Genomic DNA, 21393 nt, shown 5'->3' on the forward strand with positions numbered 1-21393 from the left:
CGTGCGTACGACACAATACGTACCTGTGTACGTTAATAAAATCATCATCGTAACATGGAACTGACTTATATTAGTTGAATTCTGCTGTTGTTGTATATGTACTTGCACACATCTTTTATTTATACAAATTAAATATTTATCATTAGCGCAACTCGAAGCAGGGGTCCTAAGGTCTATTAAGGTGTACACATTTTGCTGCTTCGAGTTCAGTCAGTGACATAAATAAAGAAACCTAAGAACATCGTACTAACCATCTGTAGTCGTCTTTATGGAAGTAACAGTCCTTGCACCGTTTGGCGAGTACGTCCACATCTTTAAATGTCCTCACTTGCTGCAACGATGTTGAATTGCATAGGAGATTCGGAGGAGTCACCAACCTGGCTAATGGAGACGCAAGCAAACGTGTCAAAGTCCCAGCTAACGACATCCTGGTTTATGACATCCGGAATCTGCTAAACAGAACATAAATTATGATACGTTCACACTACATTGCAATTTAGTATACTTGCGCGTTTATTGCGGCTGTTTTTGAGCCAACTCTTTGCTTATCATGAAAGCGGGTTTATTTAAAATTGTTGAGTTCCGTCGATAATGTCAACTTTGTGCTGAAACGAGATTTCACATTGGCTTTTGGTTACTTAAGCTCTAGTTCTAGCTTTAAAGTTAACCAAAGGGAAATTAACGCCAATACTTAAACTTGTTTCTTAAATAAAATGTCACTAAAAATAGAAAGTTCGGCGAATATGAAGATAGTCAACTAATTAAAAACGCCCACTGGAATCGACCATAAATGCAATTTGTAAGTTCACTATAATCACTTTGAAGTAGGCTTTAAGAAGCGGGCTGAAAACTGCTCAAACCAGTATTTCATTATTTCGAGTGATTAAATTACTATAAAATCATATCATCAAACTTAACCAAAGTTGAATAAAGTACAAGAACATTTATCATTTTGACGTTATTAGTTTAGTGCGTAAGTAATGATTATAAACTGCACTCTTTGCGCCAAACAGCAATCATCCTGCTCCGCTTTGCATTTGAGATTAGTACATTAAATTATTATAAACTTAATAGCTTATATATAAGCTATTTGAAAAAATCGCATTTAATCGTTGTTTCTTATACTTGTTACCATTCGCTACGTTTCTTTATGGGTCTATCTAATACCTTTACCCACGAGATGTAAGACATCTGCGTTACTTATCACATGCAACCATTTACAAACTTTGCATAAATAACACAGCCAAGCTAATTCTGTTATTAATATTTGCGTCCTCGAGCCTGTGCTGCTATGTGTGCATCCGATCTTCTATATCTTAGAAAATATTTACCTTAGCTCTCCCGAAACGTAAAGATGTACCTTCAGTCAACAATTCAATACAGTCGTTACGTGAATTATCGGAACAACAATCATGGACGCAGGCTGCACACGCGCACCAATGATGTGCTCGACTTTGCGGAAAAACAACGATGGCACCAGTTGGCCGATGTGTCCTTTAAGCCGTTCTTTCATCGGGAGGCCTTTAAGTGATGGATATTCGAAATGGTGTTTAGTTGCGCTCTACCACCGTCTTTCAAAGTTCTGCTAATTCTCTATTGAAACGCAATTTTTTTTGACCAACGATAAGATTCCATATCTACTAATTTTGGATATATCGCGTTGTATTTCGCAGCAGCGTTCTTGACGTGCAAATGTAGGATTTGGTATCTACTGGTCAAACGTGACTACTTACCGGATTGAGCACCATCTCGCGCAGATTTTCGTGAACTCAAATTCCCAATATAATTTTCACTTACTTCCAATCACAGGTGAGAAGATCAACATTTTCATATAAAAGATAGTAGCTTAATCCTAAAAATCTTAAATGACCGGCGCTCCTGGCATTTCAACACTCGTATTTCTTAGAGTAATCGAACTTTTAGTGGCGACACGTTACATTATTCGCCATTTAGTCCTGTTAGTCTAGCATATTTTTTTTTTCTACTTGTTTTTTAAAATATAGGATACACTAGATGTTTCACGCTAACACACCGTTGTTTGTCCAATTCTTAAATTATAACGTTTATGATATTTAGTTGTCTTCAAATAATTGAGATTTCAGCATCGTCTGATTAATATAGTCGTAATGAAAACTTTTGGCTTCAGTTCTTTTGTATCATAGTATAATTTTGCTGAACAATTATTTTAGATAACAAGGTACTCTTCTGGGAATGCTTTTTGAATACTTTCATACCTCTGTTATCTGCTCAGTCAATTTTCAATTTCTACGTATATCTATAAAACTACGTATTTTTGACAGCCCCGCTAGTAGTTCGATCACGTCAGGGTGCTCTACCATCTTACGTTAGACAATGTCCTAGCATTGATTTTGTATGTTACTGCGGAAGCTTGTAAGACCTTTTTTTTCTGTTTTAGCTTGTAATGATATGTGTTCGTGAAAACATTAAGGCGCAACTAAATGAAATCGTATTTCTCGAAAACCTGTATGGCTTCGTTAAGCTATCACCTCACAGTGTGTGTGAGGAATTTCAAGCCTTCGTTAATGGCGAACTAGACGATGTCCATAATCAACTGACGTGCGTGATTCTCGCTAAAGGTAATACATGTTGAAATTTGGTTCATTCATTATTATTATGTAGTTTATTTACAAACCTTTATGCGATCGTTAGCCAATCTTCACCATACGTTATCGACCTTGTCCCCTCTTGAAAAATGCGTAGCATTAAAAAGTTCTCACGAAAGTGTGTATTATTCAAATCCTCTTACCCATTTCGTTATCTATGGAAATTTCACGAGCAATATTATCTGTATGAATAAAGGAAGTTACGTCGTTAGGCTACAATAACAAAGTAAAAGATATATAAATACGCTTAACAGATATCTATCATTACTATTAAGCTATTGAAATCCGGCGAGCGTAATTAGTACACATACTATAAAGACAACGTATCAATTTTAAGTACGACCTCTTCGTTTGTTTAAAAGATTTCTAAATTTTTAAAATCTTAAAAGATTTTTTCTCGCATATTTACCTAGTAACTGCGCAATAAGACTCTTTAAAGCTACGATAACCTATATTCAGGTAATTCAATTACCTAGTCTGTACGGAGTACACTGTATTGTAGAGTTGTCTACTTTTAGCTTTTTTGTTGCCTACTTTAAAATGAAAATGTAACTCAGTATAAGTGGATTTAAGGGGGTTTAGATATGAAAACTTAAGTCGACGCCGCATGGTAAAGACCGCCTTCTGGCCCAAAGAGGTATTGCTCTAACGTACTTTGCGCCATTTTATTGTTAACGTATGAGTTTTTAACCTCAGGCACTGATAAGTCGTAAAGTTAACCATCCGTTTCTGTCGACAGATAAAAGATACAATAAAATTTTTGGTCCGTCGAGGTTCATATCATTCTGGTATTTACTCTGTTGCAAGAAGTACGACTCCCAGTTTCATAAATTAGGTGTGAAAGTTGCTGACTATTGTATAGTAATGGGCACAGATGCCGCGTGTCGAGAACACCCAAAGCATTTACCTTTTACGTCTATTTGTTTTACCCCTGCAAGTAGTCCTCATTACATAGTTAAAACATGTGACAAAACCCACTTTATATTTATATTTGACCAAACTTATTAAACACGATTGGCCGTTCCAATTTTTAGTGGGTCTTTCATTTAATTTATACTGATAACAATGCTCACTTTTATCTCTTTAGATAAAAGCCCTCCTGTTGAGGTCGAAGTTACCCTACCTCACACTTACCCGAACTCCGAGCTGCGGCTTAGAGCATCAGTTCGTAGTATTAACTCTCGAGTTAATAATAGGGATCTTCAAGAGTTTGTTAATTTAATATGCGAGCAACACGAACCAGGAACCTACTGCATATCATTCATCATCGACTACGTCAATACAAAGTGCGCTGAAAATCCGGATGGTGACTTGCCTGATCAGGTGATAAATGTAGATTAAACTCTGAACTATCTATGTGTAAAGTTTTTGTCTAAAAAAAATAGAACTTAGGTAAAATAATGCTGTTTGATCCGTCAACCAATTATTCTTCCGCCGTTTTCTTTGCGGTCTATGGTATAGCAGGTATAGCCTGCTTTCTAAAATTAAAATTCTTTGTTTAGAACAATCTTTAATACAGTATGTAAAATTTCCTTGCATGATTGAATTAAGATAGATCAAAATAGAGCACTTGAACATAACTTATAGTCGTTTTTAGAGGAGTTTTAGTTTTCAGTACGGGGTTACTTACGAAAAGCCCAGGCATTTAAATGCTAATACAATCAAGTACGAAACTAATGATGTATATGTACCACAGACCCTGTTTGACGTAAAAGCGATAAACACTGATATTTAACATAATGCAACATATGCTTGATTTATTTGTGGCTTAGGGTCCTACTTTCAGTGCTCAAAATTCTAGAGACACGCCTGTTGAATCGTATCGTGTGTGGTTACTTTCGCATCACATATATGACAAGGTCAAGAGGCGAAAACTAGTTGAACTGAGTCTAGAAAGATCACTTGGTGGTTTTTGCCTGCCTGGAAAGCCGGGCGTAATTTGCCTTGAAGGCGATCCGAACGAGTGCGCTCAAGCGATAGCAATCATAAAAAGCTGGAACTGGCGGAAAATCGGAGTTAAGTTTGAAGAAAAATGTGGCAAACATTTTCGATTTAATGGTAAGGCTGATTTTTGCTTTCATAACCTGCCAAACGAATAAACTTTAAAAAAAATAATTAAATTAAAATTAATTACTAAAAAAAAAGACAAAAATGCTTTCACCTTAGTAATATATTAGATGTCATTCATTTATTTGGAATGTATATTCGGAGTTCATTCTCTCGGGATGTTCCACAAACCTCTTTCAATCGTTTGTCAACTTTGTTGTATTTTTAATATAGACATATATATTTAGCATGATTTATATGGATAAAGCAATTTTTTAAATTTCAAATACCCGGTTTGAATATTTCATTTACGGGAAATAAACAATCAAACCTCAAAGGCTTCTTATATATTTTTTATAAATACGTGATGTAGAACCTCGCTGGCTGCTGTTGCGTTACCTCTACGCTATCTCTGGTTTTTCATATATAAAAGATGTAAAAGGTATCGACTTCTTGATCCACGCAACTTTAAAACAAATATAAATGGAACGGGGCTGCAGAAAATACCTTTAGTTAATTTTTCATATTTTGAAGCGTGGTTTCAACATCTGAGATTGGCTACTAAGATACGGGACGGCTGTTTGAAATGGCTGAGCATTTACTTTTGCCAAAGCCGCCATCAGCATTTGTTTGTCATGCCACTCGTTAGTATATACTGATGAATGATTGATGATACATGCCTCCCGAACATAAAATAAATCAAAAACTGATTGTTCAGTGGGTCCGGTTAATTAAAAGGCAGAAAATAATAGGTAATTCTTTTATAGATTGATTTAACATGTCGGCCGGCCGTTCGTTTATAATCTAATTTTCTAGCATCAATATGCTGCCTTTAAATTGGTCGCAAGATAGAGTAAGCGGTAGCGTCCTGAACTTGAGACCAGAATGTTTCCGGTTCTAATCGGGTTGGGCGCATGCAAATTTGTATATATATATATATAGAGTACTCTATCTATATATATACATAGAGTGAGAGAGAGAGAGAGAGAGAACGATAAAACAAAACGTTTTAACTTTAGATGGTTTGTGCGTTACAGAAGAGCTTGATTTAGGGTGGCGAAGTTACTCCTGATAAGACACTACTCAACACGCTCAATCTCATTTGTATCAAACGCAAGCATGCACATTTTAATACATTTAATTAAGGATGTTTAGATAAAGTTGGCTACGAAGTAGACCATTCTTTAATATCGTGCGTCTAATAAATCTTTGCATTAGAGTTTGATGAAATCCGGCTGGGAATATTAGTAACATTCTACGAGGCTGCTGCGTGTTATTTAAAAAAAGTTTTTTTTTTTTTTGTTGATCTTATTTATGAAGATATGTCTTTATCGTAGTACGAAAGGCCTGCGATGAAGTGGTATGAGCATAGAGTGCTCATGATGGCATAAATAATTATTTAAAATAAAGCGCTGCTTCTCTAAACAAAATCATATCACTGTGGAGTAATTTATATATATATATATATCAGTCGAACGGGTATATTCAGCCTAGCTAGATAATTAGTGCCCTATATTCCTTATTAATATGCTACGTTCTGTTATAGGATCCATCGTTATCCCAAGACAAAACATATTGGCACTCGTCACACAGAGTTCATGTGGTTGCGAGCCACTTAAACTTTTTAGCCGTCAAGCTTTGTTGAATCTTAGCTATAAAGTGCAAATATTTTGTTATTTTGCTAATTAGTAAATTTCTTGTTGATCACTTTTTCAAATGTATTGGCAGCCTTTATCTTTTTCGCTAAATTGCCAAAGAGCAGAAACTTTGGCAAAAGGTGCGTTCGTTTATTCTGTTTTAATAACGACGCGTGAAAAAAATCTCAAAAGAATTAGCCAAAAGCCTTAAAAGAGTTAGCCTGAAAAACGAACAGAGATACTAGTGCATACTATCACGAATAACGGTCTGGATCTACTTATAGAAGGGTATGGATTTTTCAAAACAGCAGCTGGTTGTTCCTTGAGTAAAATCGGTCAAAGTAATTTCAGTTAAAAAGCATCGCATACTTGAGAACTAAATCTTCAAAAGCGTAACTTCAACATTTAATACTGCACCACACTGTACAGTCGTAATATATTCGACATTCGGCACGTGACACAACAATATTTGTATGATATCGCTAAGGATTTTAACTGATACACGTATTATAGACAACGCGAAATTAGCCCTATGACTCTCGCCATAGTTCGTTTTCGGCAATTTTTCAAGGCAGTTTTGGATATAATGCGGAACTTGATCTCTCACCGTAGCAAAACAATTGATTAAGGATCATCTCCTTGTTGTCCGGTCAGCCTCTTGAAAGTTATAGAAAATATAGCAGTATATAAATTAGGGAAAATAGTTTCAGTTTGAAAACGAGAGAAGAAACAGGTTTGGAAGAAAGAGCCATATTCAGGCCGGCTAAGAGAATCTTGTAAATTGCATCTGAGGACAGACGGCAGTCGCTCAGAACGCGATAGTTTTTGGTTCTTCTATTGTTGGATGTGGAAAATAAAGATCTCGTCGTACTTAAGACGGCTTCTTTTCGTTACATCTGAAGAACAGGTTGCTGTTAATCAAAGGCATTTACATGCCAGTCTCGGCTAAGTCGATCCAACAGAAGAAACCTTCGTTATAGTGACGTGCCCTCAACATCAAGCATGCTGAGTGACGCTTACTTAATCGCGTATGCCCAGGACCTGGTCTTGCTCATGGAAGCTCGTACGCAGGATTCATTGGAGCTAACAGCAAATGCTGCCCTCGCCGAAATAGACAGCTAGGTGATTGACAATCGCTTTGTAATCACGCCACATAAGTGTGAGTCAGTTCTCCTGGTGAGACGCAAGCCATGCGAGAGGGCCTTACGATTGAGAGAAGTGTCATATGATTGAAGAGGGTTCGGGAGTAGACTGGTACAGGAACTGGACATAAATAGCTTTAAATCTTTGCAATTTAAATAAAAAACATCTGGCCGGATACGTGCACTTCATGGCCGACGGAAACTAGGATTACATGGAAGAGCGATGCGCAGCACTAGAACAAATAGGACCCGATCAGGCATTTGCAGAACTCAGACTTTTACGGTTAAGAAAATGGTCGCTAAAATGCTCCCCTCCCAGGCAGAGTGGGAGCGCAAACAAGTATGTCTGGAAAGAGTTATGAGAATTAAGAATGAAAAAAAAAACTGTAGTAACAAGGATTTTTGAAAAGAAGAAAAAGGGTTGAAGATGACTCTGCAGATTTGGGAAGAGTATTCTGCAAATTAGGATACATGCTCAACTAATGCAGTCAACGAATCCACAGAATCCAAGCTCTTAAAGCATATTCCAGATGCACGTTTTGTGAATATCTAACCTCCATAGTATTGAACAAAAACACCTTATAATGTGGTTAATTTCTATATTTTCATAACTTTAGTAGCAGCATCCTTATTCCAGTAATATATTCTATCAAAAATGCTACTTTTTCGTTGTTATTTCTTTAGAAATACTTGGCAGAACTTAACGTTATGGAAGCATACTAAGTAGAATTACTTTAATTTTTCGACGAGACCATTTAAAAATTGGCCTCGTTGAATCGCTTAAGAAGTTGCAATATGCTGGTACTTGTTCGACCTTATTGGACTTGAGAAGCCTTTATTCAGGCTGACACAGATTGATTGCTCTGTGTGAAGTCCGGTCTTACTATATATACATCGTCTTTGCATCGTGTATATGCATTGTATCTACATTGTGGATCCTCTTTTAAACCATGCTGAAGAAAATACGTGATACATATCGGTTTTTGTTGCTCGTCAGCTACAACAGTAACTGTTCTCTAGGCGATTTATGAGCAATATGTTTAAGGATACTGAGCCTCATGTGTAGTTACTCCCCTCAATGTGGAGTTTACCGACCATATCTAATAGCGGTACCCACCTGCCTTGCACTTTTCTTTGTTTTTAATATCGGGTTAATAGTTTTTAAGCTCTTCTAAGCAGGCTCTTGTTTACGTTTGTGTCCTTATCTCTGCCGTTTTTTAGAAAAGAGAAGAAGCTTGTCATAAGGCTTACAAATACCAGGCTTGCTCTGGCCGCATTTATGTATCCACTAATACTCTTTTAGAGCTACGCAGGTTTGACCGCAGTCGGTTATTTTAACAATGGCTAGCCGACGAGAAAAAGTTTCGAACTAAACTTGCAACTAACCCCATTCCCTAGATCGATTACATGAAATGCTAGTGATAGTTGGAAGGTTTTTCGTTGAGGAAATTACTAACAGAGCTTTGCGGAGGCGCTTTTTGGTGTGCGTTATAAAACTTGTCCTCTTGGGGTACGTTCTAGTCTTTGATCACGGATATGATTTTCGAAGACCTTCGTTTATGAGACATCTTTTTTATGCACGACCATAAATTTATCACGTATTTTCAGCTTGTCAACCGGAGCCAGGCATCCTTCCCAACTTAAGCTTAATTTTTGTCACTCATGTTTTAGAAATATTTGTTATTAGCTTGCTGCATAAACAGTTAGAAAAGCTCGTTTCGCGTGGGAAACTACGTTTCTGTTCGAGTGTTATTTGGGGGCTGAAACCTTTGCGCCCATACAGCGTGACAAGTTTAGAACCCATTTCTAGTATATTACGAGCAAAGAATGTAATGATGAGTACGGCGGCTAAGCGTAGCTTTGCGGTACATATGGCGAAATATTTTCTACTAGGAAGTAGCTCGAACGAAAGCATTGACTTACGAAGTTATTATCTATTAGATATAAACTAAAAAGAATAAGTTGTTAGCTTAATTCAATCATTAGCTTGTACGATAATATCGAATTTGCAATGTTTAATCCCTCTAATAGGCTAATAAAAACTCTGATATTAGTGTAACGTTAACAGTCATCAGCACGATCGACTGGGTTCCTAAATATAATGCATAGTATCGTCGCAAAGCCCTGGTCAATACCGATCCACTAACATTTCCACATGTTTTAGTATGCTTGTGCTACTACAAATTATTCTATTATTGAAACATTTTAAATCCAATTTTTTAATTTCTAACATTGTAGGTGTTTTCAAGGAGTTAACGTGCAACAAAGCTAATCAAGGTGCTGGAAAAAGGCTGCACATGGACCTGGGAGTGTTTTTGAACTACCTTGAAGCTCGAGATCTGAAATTTGCGTTTTATGAACTCTTCGGAATACAATAAAAAGAAGCGGACCGTATGTCTTGGTAAAATATTGATAAACAACTTAGGTGTTGTAGATAGGGTTCAGTCGTAATTCGTTCATCTCTTGCTTAGCCTTGCGCATCACCGTTCCAGAAAGCGACTGCTTTCTGCCACAGCTTGGTTTAATGGCTGTCGATTGGTAATCAATATTTTAGCGCGTACGCCTCTCATCTGACCCTTATATTCAAAAATAATAGGTTTTAATAGCTTACAGTTCTTAATTTTCGTGAAGACGTCCTGTACGCCCGTGAGTAAGTGAGTTCAAACTTGGACACTCTCGTATGGAAAAGTATATATGCCAATACGTAAATGAAAAGTTGTGTGCCACCGGTTGAGCTCATCATGCCTTTTTTACTCACTCTATCCTGAAATATTTAGTTGATACCAGCTATGGTACGCTTAAGACAAAGTGTTATATTAATGTTGCTCATCAGATCATTGCCGTTTAATCTAACAATATGAAGAACAAATGGTAAGTGTCGCGTTAATTAATAATTCTTTCGCCTGCAAGGGCTCTAACCTAACACCAATTCTATACAAGTCAGTAACGTTCTACGTAAAAAATAGATAAGTAGTTATGTGCCTTTCAGTTCCCTTTCTCTGGGTGAACTTCTTAGTCTGCTTTCTGAAAAGTGGTTAAGAGAAATCGCTAAGTTTATCTATATTCCCTAACAAAGTACTGTGCTATCTATTGTAGCAAATGGTTGTATCTTTTTATACAACACACGCATTTCACTGACAAAAATCTTCTCTTTTAAGTAAGTACACTGACCGCTCTTCTGATTTAGTACCACAGTAGTTAAGTATATGATTCTGCAGTTTTGAGACCATATAACCTTTAATTACATAAATTGCATCATGTTATGAATATCAACGATTTTTGTATAATAAATGTTACTTAAATTATTTAAATATTTTGCACTAATTTTTGCACATCTGACATTTGAACATACCGAGCTTCAGCTTTCGTAATTTGGTTTCTTTAAATACGTTGGGGCCCGTGTACGTTATCGCACTGGAATTAGACTGTCAGATAAACAATGCAGCTTCTTTTTACGACTTTCTTAAGAAGTAAAAAAAACATAAATCGACCAGCTATTTCTAGAAAAGTAGTTTCTAGAAAAGTTTTATCATATCGTGCAGTTTAGCTATGCGTCTCTATACAGACTTACAATATACGTTTATTAAGCGTGAAACACAGGTCATATTTCTACAGCCCCGTGACTAGTTTGTACCATCATCTTTCAAACGTATATAGTAAGACTTGTTTAGAAGTTTAGTGTCTGTATACTTGATATAGATACTTGAGAATCAAACTAGTTTTCAAGATCCGATCATGCAATTCACTGCAAAGCATGTGTGCATTTTAAGCCATCGCAATTTCAAAAATGAAAAAGACAATTGAACTGCAGTGGTTGTGTAGCAGAGATTCCTTTTCTGCAGCAAGGGCGGGGCTTTACGTATTGATAAATGTATAGTACTTTTCAAAAATATATAGCAATATTTTCAAACATCGTAGGGGCTTATCAAGCTTAGATCACATTACCGCGCAACGATTTAACAATAATTTTAGGTCCGAAACCTAAAATTACAGGAAAGGCATAATTGTATACAATATCTTGCTAAAAGCGATACAAACTAACGCTGACTATAATTTGGACGATAGTGAGGCTGATATCATAGGTCTGTTTTTATAAATTGTGTGTTCGAATTCCGACATTCGCACAGATATTTAACAAGACCTTCTGTGGAGAATTTGTGTTCAACTTTTAATCTGTTAGCGTGCCATCATCGTGTAATGGGCAAGGACAAAAGAATAAACTAAGAAAGGACTACCGGTTCGAACAATATCAATACCACACGAAACATGGAGGTTGCATGGTACCAACTACGTAGAACTAACTGGAATAGTAATTTCTGCAATGATTCGGTAGCAATGTTTTGCTAAACATAAGGGCTTATAATTCTTCGAGTAACCACGTTTGTTCCGCAGCAGTTTGGTAGCCGTTCTGATCCAGTTCCGGATCTAAAGTTCAAAACAATTTGTTTGCTATATCATTACGCACGTATATTGTTTCGCACGGATATTTTTTTTTCCGACAATTCGGCATGAGGTCATAATGGCCGTTTTCAGTTTTTTTTTTTATAGCAATTATTTTATACGGGCAAAAACATTCCCCGGGACGATTTCTTCTACATTCTTGACGATATGAAAGTCACGGTTAGCGTTATAATAATTTACCATTTGGAACGATTTCTCTTTTGCATGACAGTATATACCTAAGCACTACCATATTAGAAAAAGTTTAGTACCAGCGAGATTCAGAATCCTTTGTATTCGTTAATTACGGACTCTCAAAAAAACCTAAATTAAAGTGCAAGTAATGCCGATTGAACGATAAATATTATCGAGCTCTACGTTCGGTTTACGCGAGGCATTGCTACAGAGTGCTACAGACCTAGACCATTTTACATGTCCGTGTGTTTGGTACCTTGGTATCGTTACGGGAACGTTCTGAAATCAGTTTTTTTAATATACATTAATACTTTCTTTTTAGGCTCAGTACAGACTTGTTTTAGATTAGAAACAATGTGATAGCTTTGAGTTTATCGGTGAGTAGAAGACTTTGGAATCCATTTATCCTTACTAGCGCCTTGTTTGTGTGCTTCACCTCGCGTAGACATTAATTTTTATTCTTAGGTATGTAAAGTTGCTAAATTTCGACAGCAACGATAGTCTGTTAGATACGCTGTGGCTACTTAAATCTGGGGGTTAAAAGAATATTTTTTATTGTATCTAAATAAAAAGATTTCACGAATTTTTTTCACGTGCTAAGAGTGTTGTTCGTGAGAATTATGTTTATTTAATATAACGACCATTCACCCTGATTCTCCCTAAAATTCGGGATTGTTACTCACTAGTTAGTGCTTAAAAATACTGCAAATATCATTCAACCACGCATCTACCGATATAAAGTGTGAACGTGTAAAGATATCGTCGGGGTAAGTTTTATTCGAGAAATTTTAACAGAATTAAATTTCAGGTTGACAACAAATGTAAAGTTTTAAAAACAAATTATTTTTTGTTCAGCGCGGAGACATTGAATAGAAGATGATCTTTACGCATATTGCAAAAACGATGCAATTGTGTTCCGTTATGATAAGCTTTGTTGTAGCAACAACTGGCTGTCTTCTGGTACCAAGGATAGCGAACCGGAGCACGCTCGCTATGACAAACAGCCCGCCAAAGCTTGAGTTTAAATGCCTCATTGATTCTCCATCAGACTTACCTCTTGATGATCTCATGATGAGCTATTGGTCGACACCAAGATTTACCTTCCCTTCACAGAGACGCTGGTGTAAAACAAGGATACCATATAACCAAAAGAACAAATGTTCAACAAAGTTTTGACCGGTATTGATAGTGACCATTTTGTCTTCAAAAAGCAGTGGTACAGCCTACATACTAAACATGTAAAGAAGTACCAAAATGTACCAAATATAAATGTTTATTAATTACATTCGTAGATAAAAAACGTTCTTGGATGGAGTTTGAAGAGTTGGTATTACTGCTTATAACGCGTGTAGCGTTGTTTCTACATATAGTATTTAGCTTCAATTTAGTACAGTACTCGATGGCAAATCATTATTCTCTGTACAAGAGTTTTATAGATTGTTATCACTTTTGAAACATCACTTCTACACGTACTTAGTTTATATATTTTATAATATACCTAATAATCTTTCGTAATTTATGCAAGTTTATATAATCCTATCTAGTTTTTCTTTGATTTAGCAATTGCTACGCTTACAAAATAGAAAATAAATACAGCAGTTCTTACTTGCGTTAAATAAGGAAAGGAACTAGTGACTGAATACTTTAATACTGAATTGAATCTGATATTTCAGGCAAGCGTTATAGGTGAGATACATTCTGGTTGTTGGTTTGGTGGACGAGGTGAGTGCTCGTGTGAAACAATGCGGCAATTCTTGCTTGGGTTGGGTTGTCGCCTGGGGACGTTTAGTGACCGAATGTTTGGACAGCATCTGCTGTTGACAAATGTGGCCGTTTCAACGGCGATGGCCTTGGCGGGCGACGGAGTGCAGCAGTACTATGAAGTAGCCTGCAGTTTTCAAGACAAGCTGCACATCAAGCGGACTATGCACATGGGGGCTGCTGGTTTCACAACCGGTTAGTTGTTAACATATTATGGCACTATTAATTTCACTTATGACTAGAAATAAGCTGTTTGGAGCTTTAGGTCTAGCAACACACATACATTCCTACTGTTATGAATAGTATTTTGAATTGTTTGGGTTGAAACTCTTCGTACCGACTTCCACTTGAATTTTGTAGTACTCTATCCTTGTTTAGTTGGCAGTCATCTCACAAAGTTTAGTAGAGAAAGACACACAGAGTAATCGATATTCAATTAATTTAAGAAAGTGCGTAATTCACTAGTAATCTTTTGGTATCTATCACATATTTTCTAGGTTTTTTATCTTAGTGGAGAATTATTTATATGAATTTATTCAAATTCTTCAGCATTTTTGACGCATATAAAAATTGATTGAATAATATATATGCATATATGCAGAACTGGTAACATTTTACAAACCAACGAGCGTAAATAGATCTCACCCACAGCCTAATAGTTCTGGAGTCCTCGTCCTCCTGCAACTGAAATTCGGTATAATGACGATTTATGTATAGAATGATTATTCAATCAATTTCTGTATGCATCAAAAAAAAATAATATATCGATCTGTACTGTGGAAGGTATGCCTTTGAAGGAAAATTAGATCAGAACGGTTTTTGTAAAAAATGTTAATTAGTTACTGGAGTACAGACACAATACTAAAACGTATCAGAAAAAAGGCCAAAAAGTAAAATAATGTTCCGGTTAAAGTATTTTTGACGTTCAAACGTTACGCCGTATACCTTTCAATGGCTGTTTTGCCGATTTTATCGAACTGTTCAGAAGGTAATGGCGAGTTGTCCGTCTAATAAAAACGTAGTGTTCATTCGAATTTTAGCAACAAATTAGCCAAATATTTGTCGTCACTTCCTTCGGCCCTGTTCCAATATCGAATTCTTCTGATTAGATTCCTTCGGATTTGGTGCCCAGCAAATTTTCGACACTTTAAGTTGTTAAAAGTATGGTTTATAATCGAATTTGCCGTTATTTTCGCAAAATCTAGTAGTCGACAGAGCGATATCCAGAGTATAAACTAGCTAGAAAACTACTTCCCATTCAGGGTTTTGCAGCCTGGTTTTAGCGACCTTTACCATATTTCTTTACTATTAGCCAGGCTTTTTTACTCGATGCAATTAAGCCATAAACACATTTTGCCGAGCTTTCTTCAGTATTTCCCAGTGTACAGGGCCTTTCTAGCCCCACTGAACGCGAATTTTCTTGAAATGGAGAAAAGTGAAATTTCCTCTGGGATTATGTAAGTCGACCAGGACGGAACCATAGCTTCGAGCAAGATGCCGTTATTGAACTTACCAAGCCACCTTTAGGTAATTCTTTCAGGCATGAGGTCTACGACGTATAGGTTATATCCTTTATTGAAAGCTACCAAAACAGTAAAAGATAAAATGCAGTGAATGCAAATGTTCTCCATTTGAAACGTTTATTTTGAATTGAGATAAAAACCATTTCAGTACACATTCTGAAGAGAGATAACTTCCTTGGATGATTAAACTAATAGAACAAAAGTAAAGGAGAAGGCGACCATCTAAAAAGTCTCCAATACTTTTCGAATACGTTGATAGCTGCAGAAAAAGTTGCAAGAGATCGTAGAAAAACATAAAATCCTAGGAAAGGCAGGGATAGGCAAAACGTGAAAGCAAATATTAAAAATATATATTACTATACAAGTGCAACGTAGGTAAAAATAGGTAAGCAATGACACAAAGCGGGTAAGTGGTAACAGGGATAACAGGGATTTTGTATACTGGATCGAACTTATCGTCATTGTGTACAGCATAACAATGTTGTTTTAGGCTTTTTAGATTTTTGTTTTGCGAATTTTTTATTCTTTATTATAAGAATTTATTATTGGGGTTGATTTGTTTCTTTGCATGATTGGTGTGATTCTTCTGTATAAACACTTAGTCCCCCCTGGCCTACACAGTCGGTAAATTTCATACAATCGTAAATATTACTGTTTAACTGCAAGGACAAACAAAAATCTGCATCTTGTATCATCTCATGTTAACAGGTAAAAGCGACTTAAACAGTCTGTTTGTTAACAAGTATAGCCTGAAGGATTGACGCGTTGGTAACAGCGGAATCAGAGGTGTCTAACTCAAACTCTATAGGGCACACGTAAAACACCTTCATAGATAGCGCAGATATTTTTACACCTGCTAGTATGCTTATGAAGATTATTGTTACCGTCATTAATTATCGTCGTTAAGTAGTAATTTTGGAAGTTTAACCTGACAGGTTAGATTGTTGATCATAATTCTTTACCGTAGCACAAAATAGCTTAGGTAAATTTTTAGTTGAGCATAGACGTCTGTTCAGTATAGTTCCAGAATGTTCATTGGTACAAAATCCCCTAGCAATTTTTTCAATCAACAAGTTTAAAAAGCATTCTTTTACTTTTTATCGCAGGCATCGTAACCCACTACTGGTACAACTTCTTAGATCGCTGGTGGCAAAGTAGAGCGGCAAAAGTTGTGCTCAAGAAGGTTCTTTACGATCAGATTCTCTTTTCGCCTATATGTCTCACCATATATTTTGGAACACTCGCCATCCTTGACGGATCCAACTACGATAAATTTAAACATGAACTCACAGGTAAATTTGATAATTTGTATACCACATACATTTGAACAAAACATAGTTCTGCCATATATATAAAGCCTAATATAAAGCATTTACTGTTTTCATATATGTAGTTTATATCTGGTTACTGTGGTTGTCTGTATAAGCCTATATAAACCGAACAGATGCATTCCGTCAGCGCAACGTAATGGTTCTCTCTGTTTACGTTTACACTGTGTGAGTGTAGATAAATGTGCAAATACAGTATCGTTTTTCTGTACAAAAACTTTTACTTCAAACTCCAGTTGATTCAAATCCGAATAAGAAAAATACGCAATCTTCAAATAAATGGGCACATAAACTGGCGATTGTGCACTTATTTGCGTTGGCATATTGCATTGTCAACCTTTATCGTAGCTTTACTTATGGCGTCGGTAGATAAATAACCGCAAGGGGTAAGTACCATGCTACAGGCTCGTTCAGTTCTTAATTTCTGCTTGTAAGGTCATCAAATCGTCTTTGGTAATTTTTTTGTAAATCACATGGTTTCAATTTAACCTTAAAGCCCACCGATCTTAACACTGTGCTCAAAGCGTTGTTAATCGTGACTTGTGTTAAAAGCAATAATGGCTGATAACGTGTCACTGATGTGCCATGCGGGAAGTCGTCAGGTTTACAGGTCAATCTTAAATCTTACCTTAGAAGTGTCGCCAAAAAAACTGGTGTGCCAATCACAGAGGCACTCATGCAGCCTGTAATGGCCGGCGCAGTATGAAAAGAATCACACGAAAACAAGAGCAAACAGGTTGTACTTGAAGGTGTCCAGTCATTTTCAAGATATTCCGTTGAAAAGTGATTGCATTGCAATCGATGGATCAACATGTATGTGAAAATATACAATAATGAAATAACACATCTAAATTACAAATGAAATAATGAGAACGTATTTAAATAACAATAATTTCTATATGAATTTTCTGGTTCCTTTCTTGGGGAAGGGTTGTTTTAGATTGCTTTTTTTATTACATTCACTATGTAGATACTTAGTTGAGCGTACTTGCCTTTAAAAATTATGACTTTCTCGTACGTTGATTGCAAGATTTGTATTTATCTACTAAAATTTTTGCTCGTCCCAGTCACATAAAAAATAACTCAGGGAAATGTGAGTGAACGTGGTTTTTTCATTTAGACGTTCAATGCTTTCTATTTAGTGAATTTCAATAAGACTGTTTTTTTTTTACATACAATCTTCCCACACAGTGGAAACGTCTCCAAAATTTTTTATTTATTTATATTTATAATTTATAACGAGCACAGCCAGTTTCTAGAGCCAGCCCCGATTTAGCAGTCGGAAATTTCATTGTGATTTCAGAGCTTGCTGAAGAAAAATAGGCTGGGTGTACATTTTCATACGAGTCAAAAAGGCATTAGCATAATCATTAAATGCATCCAATTCGAAGCTTCAAAGGGCCAGCACATGATCGCGCACCTCAGTTGTTTGTTGCTAGATTTCTGAATTTAAACGCAGTTGAAAGGACGGCTGCCGAGTGCCCGGTAAAGCAGTTTTGAGAGAAATGATACCAATTGATTTTCATTGCCAGACAAGCGAACCTTGATGCGTAGAATAGCAAACACCTGTGACATTTCATCGTCACTTAATTCTAAATCTATACATGAATACGCGGTCATAGACAATCTTTTACCGAAATAATGTTACCTTTGCTAATGACAGATAAAACAGCAACCGGCTGGAACCATTAAAAAGTTCGAAATAACTCAACGTAGTTACTGACGAAAGGTGAAGCAACCATGACGCTACTGGAAAGAAACGTCCAAAAAATGGAAGCAACGGACCAGCTACAACATAGTCACCCCTGAGCTTGGCAGCCAAGAAAATGGGGCGTGCTATTTTGCGGGCGCTCGTGGAATTTGTAATTACTTCTATCATGCAACCCGTTTAGTTTAAATGTGAAGGACACTAATGGTACAAAATGTAGCAAAAGGGAGGAGGCTTTAATAGAACGATTTTGTATCTTACAAATCCGTTTATTCGTGGTAGGCCGAAAACAAAAGGAGCGAGGTTCGAGTTACACACTCTGTCTATTGAGTGACAATTGGAAAGTGTGCGTGAGGCGAAGTATGGCCAACAAATGCAAATCACGTTTAAATCAAAATGAACAAAGGTTGTTTAGAGTTTTGTTTTGTATGAATGCTGAAATACCTAGCATTTGGTTTTGACGAACTAGTGGTTACGTTTGTTTTCTATTTCAGATAAAGGCAGTACCGTATATACAGTCGAGTGGTTGATATGGCCACTTGCGCAAACGTTTAACTTTTACTACCTACCATTGCGTTATCGGGTGGTGTTCGACACTGTTATTTCATTTGGATTTGACGTCTTCACTCCGTATATCATATATCGCGACCAGCGTAAATTTAGTAGACAAATAGTCTACAAGAACGTCTCTGAGACAGGTATTCAAAAAGAACCATCCAAAATTAGCCAGCAATGCTAAATTAGTTCTTCCCAATCAGGTTGAGGCACTGTCAAACAGACCTATTCCCGGCAAGAATATATGAAAACAAAAGCCGCATATTTTAATTTTACATGTTCAAAAAGACTGAATAAAAGAAAATAAAATTGAGTGGCGCGTATACTTTTATAGAGAGTAAGTTGTCGTTGTTAATATCAAGGAACAATATTGAAAACTTGAATTAGGCAGCCCAACATTTTGCTAATAGTGATGAATTGTTAGAGTATCATTATTTTTCGAATAGGAGTGTGTAAGAAAGAGTGAGTAAAGGCTTGCTTAATTTAGAGTTTATTCATATTGCATTGATATTTTTTGCAAGCGTTTAGAGTAGTGACTAACACACTGCACTTCAAAGTTAGAAATAAACTATTAGTAAACAAAAGAGATGTCTCATAGGAAGTAAGCGTAAAATTACATATGATTTTAAAATATATTTGTTTGAAAATACACGTTATTTTGTTTCGTTTTTTTTCTTTTTTTCATCTTCATCATTTTCAGATTTGTTCATCTGACACAGATATTTGTTTGTTACCACTTTCCGGCTAAGCAGCAGTACGGGTTGATTAAAAGAAAGTTTTATCTCCTTAAATCTATGCAAGATTGGGCAATTCGTCAGAACTTTGTTGTGTATTTCAGTTTCTTCATTTTGTTCATTCCGTTTTTAAAAGCAAATTGAAATTACGATTCACTACTTTCATGCAGATTTTATTAATAATTATACATCTGTTGACTCATACAACCAAAGAATGGGCAATTTACTAAGACTATGATTGATGCAGTACCAAGGGAACGATAAGTTAACCTCTAAACTCTACACACTAACCATAACCTTAATAAAAAGATAATGCGAACCGCCGTTTAGTGGGTTCTATTGAATGCTTCAATCTTCTCAATATTCGTATGTATAAAAAACAAGTAAATATTATGATAAACGTTTTTTGATATACAAGCAAAGAAGTTACGTAACAGATTACTTAGATGTATATCCAGTTGCGTTGGCTTGCACTTAACGCTTTAATAATAGCTTTAGAAGGTGTAGTGCTTCATGCGTGAAACAGACAGTGTATAGTGTTTTTAAAAATTTTATTAATTTCCATTATAAGGGCAGATTAAGCCTCTGAGTGAATCATTTCTCAAAAATCATTACGATCTCAACATCTTATAGGGTAAAACATATAATGTCAAAGGAAGGTCCGTGCGAATATCATATGAATAATAGAACGAATTTGAGAATAACGATTCGACTGACTACAGACAATTGTAGCTTTTTAATAGACGAAGCAGACGATAGAATATGAAAACAGTTACAGTTTGAATCAAAAATAGTTGTTTTTTTTATCTTTTACAATTTTTTTGAAGCTGTCCGCTACTATTACGAAAGTAGTTTATTTTATGACCTCAATTCGAAATAATTTTGTAATCCGAGCAATACAGAAGCATTGTAGTCGCTTCAGTAATAGGTGGCGGCCCTTAGCATAAAACAGACCCTTCGTAGAAACCTGAAACAGTTCATTAAATATACCTGCATTTTTGATTAAACCAACTTTGTGTGATTGGCACATCTAAAAGTAAATATCTAAAAGAACATACGATTTAGATTATATAGCCATCTATTAGTAAAGTTAATGCAAAAACCTGGAAATATTATGCCTACTGGTTGCTCCCCAGCCATTTTTTCGTTAATACGTCTTTGATAGTGCAAAAAGTGACGTCTTTGCTAAATTTAGGAATACATGGTGGGAGCCAACCGCCTTCTAAGTATAAGTACACAATATCAAACACAAAAAAAGGAAGTTTATTAATACAGAATTGTTTTATTAGATTATTTATTAATGCGTATTGTATAAACTTACGAATTAATGAATGATATTTAAAAATACGGTAGGGGAAAGTGGGGTTACATAGAGTCAAAATTTTTCTGTATAGGAAGAACGAGAAAAGGATATATCGGTATATAAACGATTAAAGGCACCCATATCACTGGCCCACGTGATCCTACCAGGTTGGGTAATATATGAACCAAAGATGGGAATATATGTGCCACTAATAATTTTGTATGAAGAGAAGCCTGTCAAAACACTCATTCAGATACCACCCTTATAATTTTTAATTAAGCGTTACCTAAGTGTAATTGTGTTCTTGCAACAAAAACACATATTGGTAGTCAAATGAACAGAAAATTTATTGGAGCAGCATAGCTAAACAGAAGTTACTTTACAGGAATTATTTTGA

At 36.0% G+C, this 21393-nt stretch overlaps 1 protein-coding gene and 1 long non-coding RNA gene across 7 annotated transcripts; one reads left to right on the top strand and one right to left on the bottom strand.

The window, feature by feature from the left end:
- Positions 1 to 12: 12 nt before the first annotated feature.
- On the bottom strand, positions 13 to 2668 carry LOC111262628 (uncharacterized). Its single transcript, XR_015311992.1, has 4 exons — positions 2654 to 2668; positions 1332 to 1521; positions 252 to 381; positions 13 to 23 (listed from the first exon to the last, which is right to left on the bottom strand). It is a non-coding gene; the product is annotated as an uncharacterized LOC111262628 (long non-coding RNA).
- LOC111262627 (mpv17-like protein 2) lies at positions 1518 to 19290 on the top strand. Of its 6 annotated transcripts, none has more exons than XM_022837025.2 (6): positions 1518 to 1809; positions 2417 to 2597; positions 3712 to 3947; positions 4397 to 4682; positions 9688 to 9850; positions 13758 to 13898. In XM_022837025.2, the coding sequence occupies exons 2-5, from the start codon at positions 2423 to 2425 to the stop codon at positions 9825 to 9827; spliced, it is 837 nt and encodes a 278-aa protein (XP_022692760.2). In that variant the 5' UTR covers positions 1518 to 1809; positions 2417 to 2422; the 3' UTR covers positions 9828 to 9850; positions 13758 to 13898. The 6 variants fall into 6 exon arrangements, with proteins under 6 accessions (XP_022692760.2, XP_022692757.2, XP_086825366.1 ...); XM_022837022.2 differs by having other exon boundaries at positions 9688 to 9840; positions 13758 to 13893; XM_086969240.1 differs by lacking the exon at positions 9688 to 9850 and having other exon boundaries at positions 13758 to 13925.
- Positions 19291 to 21393: the final 2103 nt, after the last annotated feature.

This window comes from Varroa jacobsoni, unplaced genomic scaffold (genome assembly GCF_002532875.2).
Source record: "Varroa jacobsoni isolate VJ856 unplaced genomic scaffold, vjacob_1.0 scaffold_684, whole genome shotgun sequence".
NCBI classification, from domain to species: domain Eukaryota; kingdom Metazoa; phylum Arthropoda; class Arachnida; order Mesostigmata; family Varroidae; genus Varroa; species Varroa jacobsoni.

Excerpts from the sequence above, each read along its gene's own strand:
- LOC111262627 (XM_022837025.2), top strand. The coding sequence starts at position 2,423 with ATGATATGTGTTCGTGAAAACATTAAGGCGCAACTAAATGAAATCGTA. Across the intron at positions 2,598-3,711 it reads GTGCGTGATTCTCGCTAAAG|ATAAAAGCCCTCCTGTTGAG; the intron begins GTAATACATGTT and ends TTATCTCTTTAG. Across the intron at positions 3,948-4,396 it reads ATGGTGACTTGCCTGATCAG|GGTCCTACTTTCAGTGCTCA; the intron begins GTGATAAATGTA and ends TTTGTGGCTTAG.